This window comes from Anoplolepis gracilipes, chromosome 5 (assembly GCF_047496725.1).
Source record: "Anoplolepis gracilipes chromosome 5, ASM4749672v1, whole genome shotgun sequence".
Lineage (NCBI taxonomy): Eukaryota > Metazoa > Arthropoda > Insecta > Hymenoptera > Formicidae > Anoplolepis > Anoplolepis gracilipes.
In genome coordinates, this window is record NC_132974.1 from 10704888 (window position 1) to 10721446 (window position 16559).

Sequence of the window (16559 nt, forward strand, 5' to 3'; positions counted from 1 at the left end):
AATTGCATCTTGCGCATGAATATTCATAAATTTTTATATATCGAGATGAAAAAGAATTGACTCTTATTATACGACTTTGGTTTTATATCGTCTCGCAAGAATTGAATTGATAATTGATTTCGATATAATTTTGTTCCTCGCTCAAAAGGATGAATAGTAAATGTTATCTCACGAATTAGAAGTAGCTTTATCTCTATAATTGCTGGAGTTTTAAGTTTGCTGTTGGTAAATATCTCATCGAAACGTATATCTCCAGGGCAAGGATTTCGAAATCGGTTTCAATGAGTTCGAGCCGATAAGCCGATTCGTTCGCTCGACTAACGCGCGAGATCGACACAGAGAGGAGAAAAGCCGAGAGGGAGAAAGCGAGGGTGGAATAGCTGCCGGCAATTATAACGTTGTACAGGCTGGGCAGTAAATAACGGCTTCTAGGCTTGTCTAGTATTCAGCCAGAGCGTCAATCACTTTCAATCAGTTAACGAGTCAGCCTACGGCCCAAATCAGAGAATGCACGAGAGGGATAGTCGAATGAGAGGGTGGACGGTGAATCGAGATAGAAAGAATAACGTAGAGAGAAGCAGAGAGCCCCGAATCTCGCGGCTGGCAAGTGTCAGCTGATAGAGGAATGACAAAAGATGAAATAGAGAGATGTGAGAGGGAGAGATGAGGAATATTGGTTGTGATACGATAACATTTATATGTACGATATTTCGTAATATGACATAACAATCGTCCAATCGTGAAAAAAATACCTCGCGAATGTAGAGTAATTTTTCTGTACCCTTCGAGGGTCTTCATTTATTTCTCAAAAAACTCTTTAAATTAATAAAAAATTAAAACTCTTTAAAAATTTTAAAAATAATAACTTCTTTTCTTTATTCACAATTCAATATTTTCATTCAATTGAAGAATAATAAATTTAAACATTAAACTTTTACTCGAGGATATCTATTGTATATATATATATAGATATATAGAAATAATATATATGGAACAAAATCTATAGAAATTTATAGAACAATATCTATAGAAATATTTATAAAAAGCTTTCTAAAGGTACGAAGGAGAAAGATTCTTCCGTCAACTTTTTTTACAAGTCGACAAATCGTAACGTAAGTCGGTTTGTATTAAACGCGCGAAGAAAGGAGCTCACGCTGTTGAGATAACTTTACGTCGCATTCTCCATCCTATCAAGGGACGTATTGTAGGACGCGCGATAAGGTCACCTCTGGTGATCGAGAACGGGTCGAGATTGAACTCTCGCGCTGCGCCAGACTACCAGTTATCACTGGAATCGCCTGTAACGTATCGAATCATATTGAATCGTCCTGCCCCGTCTGCCAACTGGTGCACAATTGGGTCCGCGAAGGGGATTGGTTTATCATCTCGTCGACAATCGGAAAAGTTGAAACGTCAATCGGCAAAGTGCAAGCATAGGCACCGCGATACACAGTAGTTGTTATCGGTCGCGCAGACTCGATTTCAACAGAGGGGAACGCGCATCCGTGTATATATTGGGGGCGGGACTGTCTTTCGGAATTGACAGCGGCGAAATTCGCTTCCAAAACGCGCCGTGTGTTTCCGCTGTTGAAAATCAACTCCGATATAGCAACGCTGTTCGCCGAAATTAATTCATCGTCCGTTCGTAGCGACCGTGATTCACCATTTCGTTCGAATGGGATCGGTGGAGCGGCAATTTGGCTAATAGCGTGAAACGAATGTTTGCCAACTGTAATCTTTTTATTGCCGTTTATAAAACGCGTATCGCGCATTTGCCATTTACGATTTTCCTCCATATCGTAGTCTACTTCGATAAAGTACAATTATATCCAACATTCTCAGCGTAAGACAAATTCGTGGCTGAAGCCATTACGGGAAACGAGAGTTTCGCCTCGAGTAGAATCTCGCTTTCTACGAAGATGCAGTTTTCTTTGTTTTCCCCACAAAGGTGCTTCCGATAATTAGAGGCGAAATCGACACCGAATCCGACGAACATTCGATTCCTTTCAAGCCGCATTATTGATTTCCGTTACTGCTTTCCCGTACGCGCTTGCTTTGTTTTTATCGCGCGACCGGATCGAATAATCTTTTCTCTTCTATTTTCTCTCTTCCATTTCTCCGCGTTTTTCTTCTCCGGCGCGGCAGGCGGGTGCCACTCTCGCATTTGCATATAAATAAAGACGCACAAAGTGTGTGAATGCAGATTCCGCGCGACGCGACGCGACGCGACGACGTTTGGTTACGCATCTCGTAAGGAAAGCACATCTTTGTTATTATATGCGAACGCGAGATTCTTTTTCTTTTTTACTCTTCCAATTTTCCGTTTTTTTTTCCCGCGCGTTAAATCACGCCCTTCTCCCATATACAAATTTCTTTATCATCACACAACATATTTCCGATACGTACTCTGTAGAGGGTTTTTTTTTTTAATTATTTGCCTCGTAAATTTCGCGATGAGGAAAAAGCGTGTGTCGCGTGGCTCTGATGCTGCGAGGGAGACAAGGTAACACGCCACTTCCTCGCGTCGTGCACTCGCCGTAATTCTATAAATCACCTTTGCTATAATAGGGCGAAATTCAATGAACGCTCTGATAGGACGTAATTGTGTTTCGCCGCTCATCGAGGAAGAGCGCATACATACATACATACGTACGTACCTACGTACATACATACATACGGGCGACAGGTATTTCCAGTTATCGCAGCTTAGACGAGACGTCGCGTCGTTATTGGACAACGGCAGGGCACAATAGACACTCCGACATTTGTAGAGGAAACGCGCGCACTTCTGTCACACTGTCATTTCCCTTACAGTAACCTATTCGACATATTCATCGACCGGATATATTCGCACGAGAAGCATTTATGATAGATACCGCGTATACATTCTGTCATTCGCGCGTCGTCATATTTTTTTTCTTCCTCCGCGAAACGAGTAATTTACGCTTACAATCGTTACAAACGTCCTTTGACACGTACTCTCTCTCTCTCTCTCTCTTTCTCTGTCTTTTATTTATTACTACCACATTGCCATTATTATTATTATTATTATTATTATTATTATTATTATATAATTATACTTATAATTAATCATCAATTTGAAATAATGGAACTACGGTATACGATGGCATTATGCCGTTACAATGGCCGCTGTGTCGCCGTGACACGCCGTGTTTTTGTGACGCGCATGTAATTACTGCTTTCATCTCGTGTTTAACGGGGGAGCGTATTTAATCCGGCGGTATTCACATAGGGCGACCGACCCGCCCTACGAAGCTTCGAAGCGCGAAGAAATGACGCGAAGACGAAATTCGAGCGCGTGGATGGATCGGGGAAACGTGAATTCAAGCGAATCGTTGGTCCGGACTAATCTTTCTCATTCGCGTTGAAAACAAGATCTCGATACACGGTTTCCTTATCCTTTCCTTTCCTTTCCTTTCGTTACGTTCCCCACTTGGCAAGTAATTTCGGCTTTGACTTTGAAAGCTTTCGTGTCGCTAAGAGAAGAGAACAGACAGAGAGAGAGAGAGAGAGAGAGAGAGAGAGAGAGAGAGAGAGAGAGAGAAAGAAAGAGATATTAAACATGTTTGAGACAATTTACCGTCATTATTTGACATGAATCATCAAATTAGGAAACTTTACAAACAGAGGTAATCACAGTAATGGCATTTAATTGCAGTTCAAACATATATGCAGTATACAATATACATATGTTTCCATATATATATATATATATATATATATATATATATATATATAGACAGAGTAATTTGGTCGAAACACAATGAGATAATAGATGAAAAGAAAAATTAAAGGAATGCTGGCAATCGGGCTTATTTCCATTGGAGGCTAAAGGAGAAAAGAGGGATGTTCAACGTATTCCGTGAGAAATTACGAAAAATAATCTCCAAAAATTATCATGAGAATGGCTACCGTGGCTGTGCGCGGACGTCTAGCCAAAACAACAATGCCGTCTGGTCCCATCTGCATAACAATGTTTAGCCGTGAAAACAAAGCATCGTGACGTGGCAGGAAGCAACGTTAAAAAAAAGTGATGTATTAACTTGCCCATGATTTTCGACGAGAGGTCGTCGAATTTAAACGCGAAGCCGCTGTTAATTGCTCGAGTTAATACCAACAAAAGTTCGTTCTTTGTGAACGCGATCTTCCAACATTTCGGTAAATTATTGCTATCGGGAAAATCATCGATTGAACGAGAGAAATTAACAAAAGCTTTTTTCATCTAACAATAAGAATATTATTATTATATTATTTTACATATGTGTGTGTATATATATTATTTTACAATATTAATAGTTGATAATTTTTCAAAAGATTGACATCGATACTAGATTCCTTTGGAAATAAATTTCGGTGAAATTCGCGGAAAAAGGGCGACAAAACGCGAGCAACGGTGGACACGAGTATAAAGGCACGAATAAAGGCGACCGCACGAAAGTGCGTGATGCATTTTCATGGCGTGCTCGCGAGTAGTAACCCTAAATATTAACACACGGGAACTTATGCGGGCGAATTACGTCCCACGTCGCATTACCGTCGCCACTAGGCCGCGCTTCGCACAGGCTATTACCGCAGAAATATTGAATTTTGTTATCGACTCGAAATTATCGTGGCCGACCGCGTACCACTAAGGACAAGCATTACCGGTGGCCATAGAGTTCCGGGAACTCTTCAAAAAGGTTGTCCGGCCCCGGAGGGGAGGAGTGGCGAGAGTTTCGAGCGAGATGAAAAGTGGGCAAGACACACGGACTTTGAAGTATCGCCGACGTGCATTACGCGCGAAAGGAATGTAGGACTTTCAATGCGACACGAGCACGAAACGCGAATACTCAACGTGGGCGTTTTACTAGCGATTATTTCCGTCCAACGACGGAAGTATAGCGTAATGTGTAGTCCAACGTCGCCGCGCCATTCTCTTCGCCGTTCGTCCGCCTCTTCGACTTTGGGGCAAGCTGGATGGAAAAAGGTATCGTCAATTAGAAAAAGGTCACGCGAATACAAACGCCATGAGCTTCTCTTTCTTTCTCGTTCTATTTTACTTTTACTTAGTACTCGTTTCACTTCGCTTCGGTAAGAGGAATCGCCTGGCAAGCGGCTTAATTTCGCGCTCGCGTGTAAAGGAAAACGGGAATAAAAGCGCGGTGTGTTGTTTGAAAGTACGTAATATGAGAAACAATCTACCGACGAAATTTTCCGACCATGAGATAATCGCGCGTTCTTATCGACGCGCGCGTCAAAGGAAAGCGCAGCGCGCGAACTTTGTCGAGAGAGTATCGCGTCGCAACCTTTCTTTCCGACTTTATCTCTTGCAACTCGACTTGCTCGAGAAGCAAGGGAAAACTCGGAAGAGAGTTTATCAGCTTCTCGCCTAGCTGCTGAATTCGCCTCGAGATGGGACGATCTTTCGCTTACGGAAACGACGAAAGCGATATATCGATGATATATCTGGTTCAATTTCGTGCTTCGATAAGCCTTTTAAGAAAATCCGGGCGACCAATTGTAAACGGAATTTCATTTGCGTCGAAAATACATTCCGCTGCCGCGAGTAATACGTTATTGTCAGCGTGAACCGGCGGGAACAATTCGCGAATTGATATTAACACAACACACTGACAAATCCTATCGCGAGTGTGTTTATGGCGAGAAGAGCCTCATGATTTCATCACGCGATAATCGCACCGGAAAACGCGATGATCAAACAACAGTATATACGCTTGACGCGTTTGTAATATCGTTTTGTATCACTCAAATTCATCAAAGTGATTACAGCCGTTAACCTTTCGCAAATACAGTGTCAGCGAAAAATAAATTCTATAACGCATCAACGCGCGTAGCAATTTGCGTGTCGTTCTGTTGTCAAACTGTCATCGTCCAAATATTTTCAAATTGATTGGTCAATAAATTTCAATCCTTTCCGCTTGATTCCTCAGCCAAATATCCACATTTGTATATTTATATTTATAGTTCTCTAAATAACTCTGTGAGGAATGAAAGCAAATGGAAGCGATAAATTAACGGGAAAGTAAATTTGTGCTCGAAAACTTGTTTCTATAAATATTTGTCCTGCTTTTAAATTTAATTCTTGGCTTTAACTTCAAGCATGTATAAAGTAAACTTGAAAATATTTTTATATTTTACAAATATTTCTCGAAAAACGTCCGCTTCGATAAATAACAACATTTTTGTTCCACTTTATTCTTCACTCTATCTACTTTTTCAATTCATGTCCACGATAATTCGAAATGTCAATTGCGCATAACAATAACGAGATCGTTTTACCAGTGGAGGTGATATTTAATGTTTCATTTCCATCAATGATTTATCGCGCACGAAGAAGAGAAAGAGAGAGAGAGAGAAAAAGAGAGAGAGAAAGAGAGAGAGAGAAAGCGAGAGACTCCCAGAAGGGGGAAAGAAGAAGGAGAAATGAGAGAGACGGAAATGTAAAATAGGGATGCAGGTCAACGTATACGGCGATCGGCCGGCAGTAGTACGTCACGATAGCGTCAGCCGCAACTACAACGACTCCAACCCGATATTTCTGACTGTGTACCGTTATTTCTACTGAAATCCGTCGCGCGAGAATCGCGACCAAAGTACGGGCACATATATCGTACAAGTGTATATGTATTTTATATATATATATATATATATATACAATATATATATTTGTGTGTGTGTGTGTGTGGTACGAAACCGGAAATATTCAGCGAGGCCCAGCTCCCGACAAGAGACATTGTCGACGACAGCCGCGGACGCGAGAACACAAATAGCAATCGTTGGATTTAGCGCGCAACAAACGTATTCCCTCCGTCGTTCCTGACTGCGGGGAAATACGCTTTATGCCTCTTGATGAACACGGTGTTACGCTTCAGATACACCACTCGAAAACAATAGACGTGACTTCGGTTTCGAAGAGACGACAAACCTGCTGAATTTTAAATTTAATCTCCTCCCGCGTCTTTCCGCGTATTTTTTTTTTCGGCACTGACCGAAAATCAAAACTTTATTATATTTTGTATTCTGTAAATATTCTCTTTTTTCGAGTCGAAAAAATTTTGTTGTTGAACTTTTTTTTCCATCCCTTTCCCAAAGCAATGGATTAGAGTAAAAAAGAGAAATAAGTCTCTTTAATTCTAACTCGACTTTGATTTTAAACATGGATAATGAAATACACGTGTATACATTTACATAATATATAATGTTATGCTTATAAATATTGATATATTATATATGACGTAACATTATATATATTGATATCAATCAGATAGTATGATAAAATATTTTCCAAGTGCATTTATAATGCATTTCTAGATATGTTTTATCAGATGTAATATATAATAGTTTAGTAACTTAAACAGAGCGGAATATTTTTTCAAGATCTTAGCATAATAATCGAAACATTTTATAATTCTCTTTTAATTCACTCTGACTTTCTCTCCTCTTTCTCTAGTAAAGCCATTGAAACTAAACTAAAAGTAGAGGAAATACAGTCGCGTTTGTTTAACTAAATTGACAGAATTTTTATTTGTGTTATTTGAAATATTTTACGTTACACGGACGCGCAGGCTGTAAAACTATACAATTCTTCCCAATTTTTTCTCTATTCTCGTGTAAAATAAAACTATATTCTACTATATAACATATACTATATAAAACTATATTACTTATATTTCCAAAATCGACGATTAATCGACAGGTGATGTATAAATATAACGCAATGATACATGTTGTAATAGTATTCCCGTCTCTTTTATTTTTCCGAGCGCGATGAGGGATAGGCGATAACACGTTTTGCTTGCGCGAAAAAAATTATTAAACTTTTTCCGCGCTGTGGCCACACGTTCGCGAATCTGCCGTGTTCTAGTTTAACTTTTCGGCAATAAGTTGTAAACATGTATTATCAAGGAACTTGAATTTTCGTCGAGTCTCGTATCTTTATCACAAAATGATTTTACGTTCGATTTTACGATCAACTTATATTACCTGTGATCGTGACATCTCTTCTTCAATCTGTCAACGTAATTGTACACGTGATGCTCCGGACGCTCCTTCTCCGACATCTCGAAAACGGAAATCGATTATGTCGACAGCTGGTTATTCCAATGAGATGTTAAAACTTTACAAACTTTTATTCACACCATATTGTTTGTTTCACGATAACACGATATCATTAATATAAATATTTTCAAGAAGAAACTAGCGTCTCTTTCAATCTGCTTTTTAAGTCCGTGTAAATGTCATTGATTAAAGCACACAAAATGAAAACTTACGAGAGACTCGATAAAAATTTAAATCCCCCGAAAATATGTGATTACAGTTCACCGTTGAAAAGTTAACGCAACATGACAGAGTGGATTTGTGTATGTGCTTATGACGCAGCAAGTAACAAAGTTCTGTAATCAAAATAATCTTTTCTCCCGACCGAGTGGAATGTCCCCTTCCATCGCGCGAGAAAATGAAGGAGAGGGGATGCCTATCATATAGTGTCGTGCGTTCGTTGTATTCGCCGTCACTCAATCGGCAACCTTGAAAGAGGTCACAATGGTACGCTAGTTCTGTTTTATATTCAGGGAACAAGAGAAATATGGAAAACTTTATGCATAGTTTCACATTCTGCGCGTGACGTGAAATATTTCAGATAGCAGAGGTAAGTACGAAAATTGCGTGTTAATTTCTGTATTAACTTTAACAAGTGCGACGGTCGCATATCAGTGATCAGTGACATTTTCACTGATTCAAAAGAATGATTTTTCTAAATCCATGTTTGTGCGACGTAATAATAATTGCGAGAAAGAACGCGACGCGCGTATTTTTATTCGGTTTGCAAATGTCGCTACAGTGGTATATTTTTCGAGGTAATGTTTCGCGCTTAATTCGAGATTCAAAAATTATATAAATTATGTATGTACATTTATTCGATTGTTTTATCTCTGCGCGTTATTTTTCACAGCGAGAGAAAGGTTAGAATAAAAACATCGATACGTATATGTATATGTATGTACAATAGAATGATATTCCTCTCATATATACATGTATAACAGAACGTATTCGTCTCATTTTTTTCTCAGCGACGCATATCACGTCGTAAGAATCGATCGAAATAATTGTTACTTTTTACTTTTTATTTATTTGCTCGCGAATAAAGAAAAACGCATTTGTCCTTCAAAATTAAAACGATATCAGCGATCTAATTTTGAGGTAAGAGATCCTGTTTGATAAATTTATAATTAGAAACAGACTTATTTTCTAGAAGAGTCATTAAAATAACGTAATGTACGCGTTATAGCATAAAAGCATAAAAAGGTTTCTTTCATGAAAAAAATATCACATCTGCTTATTACTATGTTAACGCAACCTCACGTTGACTTGATGAAGACGGTCATAAAAGCGCCACAAAGGTTTAGATAATTTAACCGGTTGATCGTAAAATACCAGAGAAAAAATACGACTTTTCCAAGAGAAATTAACACAGAATTACATGAATTAAGAAAGAAAAAGAATTTTATTGTACGCGTACCGTAAACTGGGTGTCATGCATTTATTCTCTCGCTATTTACTCTTTGTTCCAACAACGGGGGATGAGGAGAAAGGACGCGTGCAAAGGAAGACAGGGGTTAGGCTACCTCGTATACGCATACACATACATAAACCCACACAAGGAGAGTGCGGATAAAAGCGGAGCGAAATATTAAAAAGCACTCAGAGAGAGAGAGAGAGAGAGAGAGAGAGAGAGAGCCGCTCTCGAAATTCATGTAATCTAGAAAACGGTAAAAGGAATTTCTCCCGGCGACTTTATCCCAGCAAGCCGCAGTAAACAACGACGCAACCAGAATTATTGCCAAACCCCTGCATCCCTTTTCCTATATTTTCCTTCCCCCGCATCGTGCGAGGGTTAACGACACGCGTGACGAAATTAATGCGCCAATAAATATTTAGAAACGTGTAATTTTCTTGCACGCTATGCAAAGTAGCCGCTAACGGACGGCTACATTTATTCCGTTGCTATTTACCCTTTGCTCGGGCATTTATCATTTTTACGAGGGCGCAGGGCGTAACGTCAGCGAGGGAAACGCGCGCGGAGGGAAAAGCACGAGAGGAGGAGCGACTTCAGTGTACGAGACCATGGATTAGGGCGGTACATTGGAAATGTGAATTCAACTGTACTCCGAAATTATCCAACCTAAATATATGAAATGATGCCGCGCGATTCCAGTTATGCGTGTCGGTCAAAAGATAGATTCCTTAAACACGGGGAACGTTCTCTTTTCTCTCTCTCTCTTTCTCCCACTTAATATTCTATGTCGTGAACGAAATCTATTAGCGACTAGAAGAAGTTCCGTTCGTTTGCAAGTTCTCCATACACACTATCTACACATCAAATATTTGCCGCATGACTATTCTTTAAATTATCGTTTTTTAAGGTTGTGCTTTTTCATCTTTTTATTTGATTTTTATCATTCTGTTAAAAGAAAAAAACACACGCACACAAGAAAAAGAACAATCATTTCCTGTAATTTTTTTACGTTAAATACGATTCCGGATTCCAAAATGCGGTATTACATAATAATTGTAAGAAATTTGTGGTTACAAAAATGACCTTATATGTATATATTATTTAATATATTATTTATGTGTATCAATTTTTATTGTTACTTTACATTTTACATAGTATTATATAAAATTTGTAATATAATGAATTCATAAAATCAATACAATTTTAATATATTTTATAATGTTATCATGCTGCGTTTTTAACATGTTGTAAAAATGTTCAACTCTTAAAAAGAATTTGTTATATTGATTGAGATTAATAATACATTCACGGTTGAACCTATTGCATAAAACTTATAAGTAAGAGATCATTAAGGATTTACGATTTCAATTATTTTTATTCAAATAAAATTTTTTTAAGTAAACATAAATTTGATATTAAAATTGAGAAATTTAAAATAATTAATTAATAAGACGAGATTAATATCAAAATTAACAAATTTTCGGATTTTTGCAGAAATTTATATGTTTTAAATTTATCAATTTTGAAACAAATTCATATTTATTAGATATATTAATCAGATTTAAAAAATTCTTAAGTTATAATAAACATAATCGAAAAGATTACAGTAGATACTTTAATGATCAGAAACTTTTTCCTATATTTAAATATTCTATTAATTATAAATGACAATAAATTTCTTTAGCTTTAGAAGGTTTTAAAAGTTCCAATAACTTGTATAACTTTAACTACAACAAAACTTCTCTTAATATATCGTAACATAATATATAATAAATATTGTTTAAATAATTTCTTTTTCAATCTTAATGGAAAAATTCTTAAAATGTGACGTGATAGTGCAATTTGGAAACCATATTCAGCTTTAAAAAATCTACTAGATTGCTTTTTTTCCCGATAGTTAAATAAAAGTTATTTTTTGTTGAATTGTATAATTGTCGAATTTTCGAAAATGCTATAAAAAATACCTTTTTATTTTATTGAAAACATATACAGATATATAAATATATATTACAATCTTTTTGAAAACAGAATTTATTTGCATTATTTTTTCAAAAAAATTTAGCGTAGAGTCCTAAACTCTGAAAAGACCTCGAATCCTGATTCGGAACCTCGTACATACTGGCTTAAAAAAATATATATCATTCTCGAGAAGATGTAATCGAAGTGGAACGTAGGGAAAGAATGGCCGACGTGATGAAGCGAAAAGAAATAACGGTGAGAATATAGGAAACGATAGTTCGAGGGCAGAGATCGCGAACGAGGCGTACGAAAGAGAGTCGAACGAAATATTGGAAAGCTGGCTGCGCGGCAAGATAAAACGTTTCATAAAACAGACATCGATTCCGTATTACCTCGACGCCACGCCGACGTGAATCGAGAGCGCCGTCTGCGAAGGGTAAGGTCCTCCGCCGGAGCATATAAAGGGAAAGAGAAAGAGATACGCATTTCCTTATTGCCTCTCGACCGTATTTTCTCGCCCCTTGGTCTTTGGATCGCTTGTTCCATTCGCGTCGTTTCCCGACCGCATTCGTTGCATCCCATTATCGTGTTATGCGCGCGATCTAAGAAAGAGAAATAAAAAGCGAGTCTTACGTTTACACGTAAACCTCACAAACGCAAAATCAGAGCAAAAAAATCTACATTTAAAAAGAACTTTTCACTTACCCACTGGAATTCTTCACAGATTTGGAAGCCACATGTACATTTTCATATCTGGCTAACTCGATTTATTTTACATCGCGAAATATTAAGAGACATAAATATTAATTATCGTTATGCGTTGTGAAACATAATTGCAGTTACATCGAATATCTTTGTCGAAGAGGAAATATCCTTTTATTAAATAATTACAAAGTCGTATAATGTTATTCATATCGCGGCGACGCGGTTTCATGACGATATGAGGTACCTTTTCTCCCTCTCGGGGAGAATACAGAGTGACAATAATAATAATTCTTCTCCGCGCTGATCGCAGATTTCGTGTAAAGCATATATCGCCACTTTCGTTAATAAAATACAGTAATTTCGCTAGCGGGAGCTTTTGACATTGCATTTATGTCAAACGAAACCCGATACCGCACCGCTACAGGGAAATATTTTACGTTTCCATTAATATATAGTTACTACATTACGCGAGCATATAATTGCAGTTAATGTCAAACAGGAATCGCTGAACGTGCTCTCTCGTATAAAATCTCATTTCGAATTATTGCGAAACACGAAACAGCAAAAATCAACTACGGAATATTTCTCTTTACCTTCTCAATTTTATATCATTTGCAGTTGCTTTCTCTCATTTTGCAAATTTATTTTGTACATTGTTATCATACATTATTATTGCACTTCTTTGCAAAAAAAAATCTTTTTACCATTTATATCTCAAATTTAAGAAACATCGCTGGTAGAGACAGTTATTGGAATTTTATTCAACCGTCTGTAACCCATATCATGTACAGCGAACCCCCCTCAATTTCATGAAACGTAGTACGCACATATTTCATGGGAGCATTAAACCGTAATATAACGTAAATGCCGTAGATTATATCGATCGGCGGCTTGATTATATTTTCCAATTATCCATTGTAATCAGCCGGCGCCGCGGTTCGATTCGATCGGCGCCGATCGACCATTCGTTCTTTCCCTTTTTTTTTTTTTTTTTTTTTTTGTTATTTTTCTTCAACTATGCACGGTATCTACGCGATATCGATGAAACGGAAATGAGCGGTGTCCGTTCAAAATATCGGATAACGCGCGGCTGCGATTTAATTGCGTTATCGCCGGCTACCTGCACGCCGCGCTCCATTCCCTGCGCGCACGATAATTATTCCATCGATTTGAAATAATTATATCGAACTCGTAAGCGAGTAATAGTCGATACTACCACGATTCGCTGCGGCGGTCAATGTGAATCGCAACGCAGATTTTTTCAATGTTACTTTTAACTCTCTTCCTTCCCTTCTTTTAGCACGCGATACTACGTGCTTTTTGCGTTGCGTTCGACAAAATCGCTTTACGTGAAACTCGAATTTTACTGCTCATAAATTGCGATCGTTTTCTATATACCTATCGGAATGTGTCGATCGTGCCGCAAATTTTCGAAATTTCTGATAATTTTCTTACATTTGAACGAAAAAAAATCGCGAAATACAATAGTGCGAATTTGAAGAACGGAACGTTGACTTGAAAATTAAATATATTATTATCTAATATAAGAAAAGACAATAGACATAAATTTTACCATATATATAAATATATTTTTTATATATGTTGTGACAACACGCCTTGTGCTGTCACTGAATCTCCTGGGCTGAAAATATGCCAATACACATTTTGTATTTAATATATATAACAAATAATATAAATACTAATTTTATTTTTATCTATATAAATAATATAAATAAAAATAAAATTGAAAATAATAAAATATCGAAGAATAATCTCAATTTAAAAATTTGCTAAAAGAAAAATATTGTACTTGTCTAATGCATGTGCGCTGCGTGTGCGTGTGCGTGTGCGCGCGTGTGTGTGTGTGTGTGTGTGTCACATATGGTTATGTTCTATTGTAGAATTGGTTTTAAAAAGTTTCTAACGACATCTCTTCTCTCTTGTTACAGGATCGACGCGCGAGATAAACCGGTGACGAAGGCACAGCATTCATCGGACCCCGGCGTTTTCGGTCCACGGGCCCTTTTCCGAACCAGTTTTCCAAGCCCGGCAGTTTTAGTGATCGATGATATAAAGCGACTCGACGCAGCGACATATCGATGCAGAGTGGATTTCCGGAAGGGCCAGACGCGCAGCTTCCGATATAATTTGACCGTGATCGGTGAGTATGACCGACCTCAATAAAATTTCATCTATCATCGTGATTCTCGATTTCTCGTTGTTCTATCGGCTGTTTGTTGCAACTGGACATATTTATAATTTCTTTTTATAAACGATAGTTTGATTGATATATTTTCGTTTCCATATTTTTTTTATTTTATTTAACTTTTAAACTTTTTTATAGGATTTTCTAAAAATAATTAGTAACAAAAAACTTTTTTTGAAGATCAAATTAAACCTACAACTATTTTGTGGGCTTTTTTTTGCAAAGTTTATTTTAATTAGAGTTTTATTTGGCCAATAATTTTCTGTTCAACTTATATTTCCAATTTTAAATTGTTGATTGTTTTGCTATTTTTAAATATCATATTTTCATCAATGGTGTTTTATATTTTTAAATAAATTTTTGCGCAATATAAAAAACTTACAAATATATATATATATGTATATAAAAATATATTCATTTTAATGCATATGTACATAAAAACTAAAAGCAATAATGGAGTTAAAATGTGAAGTCGTATATATATTAAAACGAAATTTTAAATATATTCGGTGAATCGTTACAATATCCATCATAATAAATAACACAACGAATGGCAGAGCAATAACTACATTTGCGTGAAAAGTAGATTACCGCTTTTCCCTCTAATCGAAAAAAGATCGTGACTGACTAATTTATCGCGGCCTTAAAAAACAATCTAAAAACGAGCGTTACACTTTCTCGCGAACGTTGAGAGAGCTGAGAAGGCGAGAGCCAGGAGGCAAAGAAAGAAATTGCGGGTTTCGCTCGAGAAATCGATCAAGCTCTGCGTCGCGAAGAAACGATTCGCAACGATGAGATCGAACGCGCGACACGAAGAGTACCAAAGGGTCGCTATTTCGCGGAAGGGCTGAGAGTAGGGGAAGGCGGCATGTTATCCGATCGATCTCTCGAGTCTCGAGTCTCGAACTTGCAACCGAGGACCGCGTTTACTATCCGTCTACCTATTTAAACACACGCATACATACACACACACACACACACACACACACACACACACACACAGAGAACCGTTCACATTCGCAGACACGTACTCGCAAAACCCGAGGAAAAGTGCGGTCTGAAGGGGGTGCACGTCTGATCAAACAAACGCTACGACCCTTGAAAAATGCATGAGCCAATCGCAAGAGCGTTGCAGCGCGCGTGGTGCCGGTTTTATGACACGTGGCTACCACACGTATACTTCTTCGAGTACTTTCTTATGGACGAATTACATATAAATACGACATGTCGCTCGTATTTCGTCCTTCCGGAGCACAATAAGGGCAAGCTTTATACGCGGACATTCCACGTAGACGACGTCTATAATTGTCGCGATCGTCGATGATTTAACTTCCATCCCCGCGTATCCTTTCTGCGCAAAAGCACTACTCTTACAGAGTAATATCCGAAATGCGCTTTCTTTAGATGTGCGCGAGATGTATGCGAGATGTATGCGAGCGGATGCAGAGTAACTGCACCGTGCAAGTTGATCGGGAAGTACACGTCGTACACGCGAGAAGGTGTAACTTTCACGGAAGCCCGTTCAAAGCGGTCGGTAACGGACTACGTTCGAATCTCGGGATAGCTCGCGGCGCGAATATAACTTGGAAAATCCTGCTCCGATCCTTTCGATACCGGAATCCGTCTTTGGTGCCGATCCTGGCGTCTTTTCTCTCCTCGCCGCCTTCGCTGTCGACTGTCGACTGAAGGTTGAAGAGCGGAATACCTAGTAGGAATGGTAGGAAAGAGAGAAAAGGTGTTGAAGAAAAAGAAAGAGGCGTGAAGAGAAAGAGAGAGAGAGAGAGAGAGAGAGAGAGAGAGAGAGAGAGAGAGAGAGAGAGAGAGAGAGAGAGAGAGAGAGAGACAGGTTAGGTGAAAGATGGTGAGAGGGTAAGTGTCGCAGTGCAGATTCCGAGGAGACTCGGCGACCAGCGTGGAATTTTTCGCCTGATCCCTCGAGCGATAACCCTTTCTAGTAATAGCCGGGTGCATCGGTAGTGTTTCTGAAATGTTCAATTCAGAATACTCCATACATATCGAATATCTATAATATAAGACGAACAAATACAGAATATCCTAGAATAAACAGACGGATATTTTTGTTGATGGATATCTTTCCGCGAATTGTGGGAATCCATTTTCCCTTAACAAAAATATCTAGAAGGGAAGTCGCAA

General features: G+C 38.1%; 1 protein-coding gene across 4 annotated transcripts in view; it reads left to right on the top strand.

The window, feature by feature from the left end:
• Positions 1 to 16559, top strand: part of LOC140665638 (kin of IRRE-like protein 1) — a 366422-nt gene that overhangs the window by 256892 nt on the left and 92971 nt on the right. For all 4 annotated transcript variants that reach the window (XM_072891964.1, XM_072891961.1, XM_072891963.1 and 1 more), the window contains exon 3: positions 14149 to 14360. In XM_072891964.1, the coding sequence (XP_072748065.1) occupies positions 14149 to 14360 (212 nt within the window). The remainder of the gene's footprint in view (positions 1 to 14148; positions 14361 to 16559) is intronic.